The sequence below is a fragment of the Pinus tabuliformis genome, chromosome 6 (assembly GCF_031772625.1).
Source record: "Pinus tabuliformis cultivar Carrire ecotype Pingquan chromosome 6, CPIR1, whole genome shotgun sequence".
Lineage (NCBI taxonomy): Eukaryota > Viridiplantae > Streptophyta > Pinopsida > Pinales > Pinaceae > Pinus > Pinus tabuliformis.
The window spans coordinates 323,119,949-323,125,948 of NC_142292.1; the positions used below are offsets into that span (position 1 = coordinate 323,119,949).

General features: G+C 39.0%; 1 protein-coding gene across 1 annotated transcript in view; it reads left to right on the forward strand.

The window, feature by feature from the left end:
* The window catches only part of LOC149258602 (transducin family protein / WD-40 repeat family protein), a 64,289-nt gene extending 58,652 nt beyond the window's left edge, over positions 1-5,637 (forward strand). Inside the window, exons 17-22 of the mRNA XM_089415558.1 lie at positions 3,310-3,422; positions 3,872-4,069; positions 4,210-4,329; positions 4,441-4,744; positions 4,849-5,087; positions 5,169-5,637. Coding sequence (XP_089271684.1) covers positions 3,310-3,422; positions 3,872-4,069; positions 4,210-4,329; positions 4,441-4,744; positions 4,849-5,087; positions 5,169-5,258 — 1,064 coding nt within the window. The 3' untranslated portion in view covers positions 5,259-5,637. The remainder of the gene's footprint in view (positions 1-3,309; positions 3,423-3,871; positions 4,070-4,209; positions 4,330-4,440; positions 4,745-4,848; positions 5,088-5,168) is intronic.
* The last annotated feature ends 363 nt before the right edge of the window (positions 5,638-6,000 follow it).

Consider the following 6,000-nt stretch of genomic DNA (forward strand, 5'->3'; position numbering starts at 1 on the left):
AAATGTTATTTATTAAATCCAATGATGACCATAAATGCTTTGCACATAAAATTGACGACAATCAAGTCTCAGCTTATATGAGTTATATCTCGAGTTAGAGGTGGCCAAATGAGTTTGTATGGGCTCGTTGGAAAGCTCAGTGCAAGGAGGATGTGATGATCAGGTCTAGGTGATTGCCTCATGGCACGTGGACCCACTTTCATGTCAAATGCAACAGGGATTCCTTTCTGCATGGAAAACACCATAGTCTATCTCTTGAGGGTTGAGGACATAAGGTTCTTTTGTTTTGTTTTGGAGAAGCCTTGAGGTAAGTTGCAATACTTGTTCTATAGGGGGTGAATGCCTGTTATGATTGTGGATAGGAGTAAATGAAGTCCCAGAGTCTGGGACACGACTCAAGGACAACATGGCCACTTTTTTATTGTTGAAACATTCCCTTTTAATGATTTCTATTGTTAAGGAGTTTGTTGTTGAGCTTTTACATATTGATGTCTGACTTGTTCATTGAATTGAGCTTTTCAAAACATGGCCACTTTTATATTGTTGAAACATTCCCTTTTAATGATTTCTATTGTTAAGGAGTTTATTGTTGAGCTTTTACATATTGATGTCTGACTTGTTCATTGAACGGAGCTTTTCAAAATTGTTTAGCAAATAGGATGACCAAGGGACAAGAAGCGAAAAACTTCAATATGTTTTTTTTTCTTCCTTGCCTTCCATCCATTTGTTAGGGAATAATAGTAAAACCTGTCTTTGCCAGAGAAACGTACTATCCTCCGTTACTATATTTTGTGCACTTCAAATTTCCACCCAGAAGTGCCTTAGAAGATGGTGCTTTGAAACTCTTGGGTAACAAGCAACAATATCGTTAACTGTGAATACTACCTGTTAGTGTCAGTCTTTCCAGCCTTCCTCCAGTGATCAAACGTGCTCTTACAAAGTGATTTTGAAGTGTCAAGGTCAAATTTTGTCATTTCAGTGAGTCTTCAAGCAAAATTTGGTCACTAGGCATTAGGTCTAGGGTTTGCTTTCACTGTTTTCAAAGTTGTCCAAATGCAAATCTATGTCACTATTCAGCTGAGTCTATCATCATTCATAGGGTTTTCATTACCATCTCAGTGACTAATGAGTCATTTTACACCTTGTCCATGCTTCAGTTGCACCTAGGCAAGGTCATTTCCCTCGCCTAGGGTTTTGAAGGCAATTTCTCTTAGACGGTCAAATCATCGGCAAAACTTGTATCCTGATGTTCATACACCTTCCCCTATCCCTAAAGCACCTTATTAAATGCTTCCCATCTCTTAGATCCGCCAAATTCCTCATTTTTGCACAAACCCTAGTTTCTAGCTACAACCTGACAATTTTCTAGGTTTGGCCTGTGTTTTGCCCTTTTGGACCCCTTCCCCTCACTCAATCTCTGCGATTCCACTTTCCCCTGCTTCCTAACATCCCTCCCTACTTCCAAAAATTTCCCCAAGAATTTAGAAGCCTCTTATCCCCTTCATCTCGCTTCATCTCGACAAAATCCCTTGTTCCACACATCGGGATAAGTTTCACTCAAAAGCCGTTTCAGAGCAATCAAAGATGAATTTTGGAAAACTGAGAGAGGTTTTTGTCCACAACAGGCCAAGGAAGAAAAACCTCCTTCACTTTTTGCACAGGTGTCATGGTTTTAGAGAAATGTCAAAATTACAATCGCCAGATCCAAAGAGGTTGGCCAAGGCACTAAAACGAAGGAAAAGGCCCGATCCCCTCCACATCTTGGCTGAGGCTTCCTTGAAGGAGCGCGATATTAAATGACCTCACTACAGCACAAATTTCAAAAAATTTTGAGCATTTTTGGTCACTTATGAATTTTTGGGCAAAAAACAGGTTTTTCTCCTTGATAGGTCGCGCGCCGTACGCGACCTATTCGATGGGCAACTTCATTTTTGGAAAACTCAACATTTCTGGATTTGTCATGCAAAGATACACTTGCTCAGCAATTACCAAGAGATTTCATCAAGTTTTGAGCCTCCAGAAGGTCAAAAAACATGCAAAAATTGACTTTCTGCCACCTTTTTGACAAACAGGGAGCAGTCTTGGGAGATTGCAATTTTGGAGGGGCAAATGGCCACCAAATTCAAAAATTCCAGTTGGGTTGGAAAGTAGACATCCAGACCTTTCCAACAAGCCCACTTTTGCCTCATTTGGACACCTGGAAGTGCCTCAAACGGAGCTCCAAAGAAGCGCGACCTATCAGGATTAGGGCGCGACCTATCAGGCAATTTTCATAATTTTTCACCTACAGCTCAGGAATTCGCCCAGCTTTGGCCAGTTTTGACTTGGGATGGGATTTTTCACCCTCTTTGATGTAATTAATGTATTTTCATGTTGATATGACACTTATTTACCTATTCTAGAAGATTCATTCATGAAATAGCAAACATTTAATGAATGAATTGGTTCCCTAGCTTATAGAGGCAAGTTGTTTTGACTGCCTAGATTTTAGTGCTCAGTTTAGAATTAGTTGAAACAACTCCTAGAAGGATGAGCTCGACCCCTAGAGGCAAGGAAAGGTGTTAGCTTGCCTATATTATGTATTTTCTTAGTCATTTTCAGAGGTTGAAGAGGTTGGACTCTTGAGGGAGAAAGCTCTTTTGTATTATTCATTGTATCTCTGCAATTTTGGTAAAGGAAGAAAGACCAGGGTTTTGCAGTCCTTTTTGGGATTCCTGTGGTTACATGTATTGATGGTGTGCTTCTCTTTGTACTTGTAAATGTGTTATGTGAAATCATCCTCTTTCTTTTTCTTCTGAAATTAGGCAAATGAAGTGTTAAAGTAGAATTCATGATTTCCATGCTCTGCTTTTAAATTTGCTTAATATCAATGTTTTCAACTGTTTAAGGGGAATTCAAGGTTATTGCTTGCTCTCCTTAACTCCTCACCGGTCATTCTCATCCATCCACCTCTATCAAAGACATCAATACTGTCTCCTACCTTGCACCCAAAGAACCCCCTGCTAAAAAAGACTGTGTCCAATCCCTGCAGGGCCCGAGGCTAAATGTTGCCAGTTTCCAGCCTGAGGTGAAATTTCAAGCGCTAACACTACCTACAGGTTTCTTATCTCTTTAATATATTGTTTTCAACCATTTGTTACCGTTCACACTAGATTCATTGGGTAGCATTTTGTTGACATGGGTTAGTCTAGAGGTTCAGAATAATTCATTCCTTGTTTATCATCAGCCAAGTTCTAAATTTTGAAATTCAAGTTTAGTTTGGCTGTTGCCCATTTTTACAGGGGTGTGCTTTTTTTTTTGTTCTTGCAGATAATAAGGTGGAGGCTTCATCTTTTCCTTTTGAAACAAGGCAGGATCTGACAGAATCCCAGTACAATATGCATCAAACAGGTTTTGGGGCACCTGAAACTCAAAATTATCAGGTAATTGGGATGTTTTTACTGGTGATATTTTTTGTTGTAAACTTGAAATCTAAGTGGTAATTATTTTGAGATGCTGCAATGCTAAATGGATCCTTTTGAAATTGAGCCAAGGCAATTATCCAGGAGGAGAAATGAATGGTCAAATTTGTGTTGTAGGATAGCATAGATTAAGGTGCATTATAATCAGGGAATGAAGTCAAAACAAATTTTTGAAATGCAAGTATGAAGATATGTATTGATTTCTGTTGCCGATAGTACATTGCTATTGGTAGGATAAGGTAGTGTTTTTGCGGCATGATATCCCATTTCTTTTTCTAATATGGTAAACTCCTGCAGGCTCTGATATCTAAAGAGCATCCCAGTGGACAGTAGCTGAGGTTATATATATATGTGTGCGTGTGTGTGTGGCATTTCAAACTCTATTCTAACAGTATTTTCTTTGTCGATAGGAAAACGTGCATCAGGTTTTACCTAGTGGGTCATACACTGACAATTATCAGCCGACTGCTAATATCCATTACACAGCAGGCTACCAACCGGCACCACAACAGCAACCTTCCTTCCAAAACTATTTTACTCCTGCATCTTACCAGCCAGCACCATCTCCAAATGTTTTCTATCCATCACAAGTTTCTCAAGCTGAGCAGGTGATGTGGAAAATTTGTTAAGCAGTCCTATACAAGTTTGTTATGCTTAAGTTCATTAACTAGTAATTTTGATGAGTTTGTTTCTGGTTATTTCTCTCCATAGATCCTGATATGTGACAAATTTTGTTTGCATTTTGCAGACTAATTTTGCTCCACCTGTGAATCAGCCACCAATGAAAACATTTGTTCCATCTACACCACCAATCTTGAGAAATGTAGATCAATATCAGACGCCTTCTTTGAACCCTCAACTCTATCAGGTTTTTAGTCTTTCTTATGTTGCTCTTTCACAAGTTGGAAATTTAGTTATGTCCATTTATGTTTGGATTTTTCAATTATGTTTTACCAAACTTTTTATGATTTGGTTTTAGGGAGTTTCTTCAGCTACAGTTGAAACACATCCCTACCAAACAGGTGCACCAGCATCTGTTTCAGTGGGGACAACCCCAGGGCAGCCATCTGTAGTTCCTAATTTCATGGTCCCGGGACCAGTTACTGCACCTGCAGTTACTCCCCGAGGGTTCATGCCAGTTACAACCCCAACTCAACACCCGCTAGGCAGTGCGAATCCTCCAGTTCAACCCCAAAGTCCTCAGTCCAGTCAGGTGCAGTCTGTGACAGCTCCAACCACACCACCTCCAACAATACAAAATGTTGATACATCAAATGTGGCAGGTAAGATTAATTTGTCTTCTGTTACAGATGAAGTTCAGTTGGTCTGTAGTTGACTATGGGTTTATGTCTCTGATTCCCATCGTCTTGGATTCTGTGGTTGTCAGCTGAAATTAGACCTGTAATTGGTACATTAAGAAGGCTTTACGACGAAACATCTGAAGCTCTTGGAGGGGCAAGGGCAAATCCAGCTAAACGCCGTGAAATAGATGATAATTCCAGAAAAATTGGGTCTTTGTTTGCAAAATTGAACTCTGGTGATATATCTTCCAATGCTGCATCTAAACTGGTGCATCTCTGCCAAGCTCTGGAGTCTAGGGACTATGCAACTGCTTTTCAAATACAGGTTATTTGACTGCACAGAGTCTTGCCTTTTTAACCTTTGTGCATATGCTTTTTAATGCACTAACTTCATTGTAACTTTCAGGTGGGACTGACAACAAGTGACTGGGATGAATGCAGTTTCTGGCTTGCTGCCCTTAAGCGAATGATCAAAGTAAAACAGAATATGAGATAAATTTCTGATGGTTCTACAGTTAGATTTTTTCCAAGTGCCATTTTTACATAAGATGTGATTAGTTATTCTGTTCATTATTCTGTTTTTCATTCAATTTGAAATTGGAGTTTCAAGGGATTCCAAGGATAGCATGTACACAAGTTGATTTTTTGCTTGAGAGTTATTGCAATTTTTGTCTTTTTGAGGACATTGTACATGTAACTTTCACTGCATTTTTAACTCAGTATTGTTTTCAAATTTAGTGTTTGGCAAGCTCTCCAAGTTGAATCAACTAGATGGGAAACCTCTGCAAAAGGGAGGTGCCAGAGGGATTTTGCTTTAAAAGTTGGTTGTATGGAGATAGTCTTTTGGTTTCTATTTTTCCTACAATCACTTTCAAGTCGGAGTTTTGCAAAATTCTTGGTGAATGTTAAATTTGGAGTGATGGATTCTAATTCTGAAATAGTCACGTTGCTCTAACTGTAAAGTTGATTTGTAGGTTAATATTTGTTTTTAGAGTTTGGTGGTTTCTATCTGTGTGATGCTGTGTATGATGCATACCACATAAGATATTTTAATTTTGATATTTACTGATTTTGATTCTTTCAAAAATAATCTTCTAATCCATTCTTCATTGTGGTTCTGTCCAGCAAGCACACTAGGCACAAATATAGGTTTTTCAATTACAATGGAGACCTACAAAAATGTTGGACAGTTGATTGTACTTTGCACAACTAACATCTGCTGATCGACACTGGCTCTA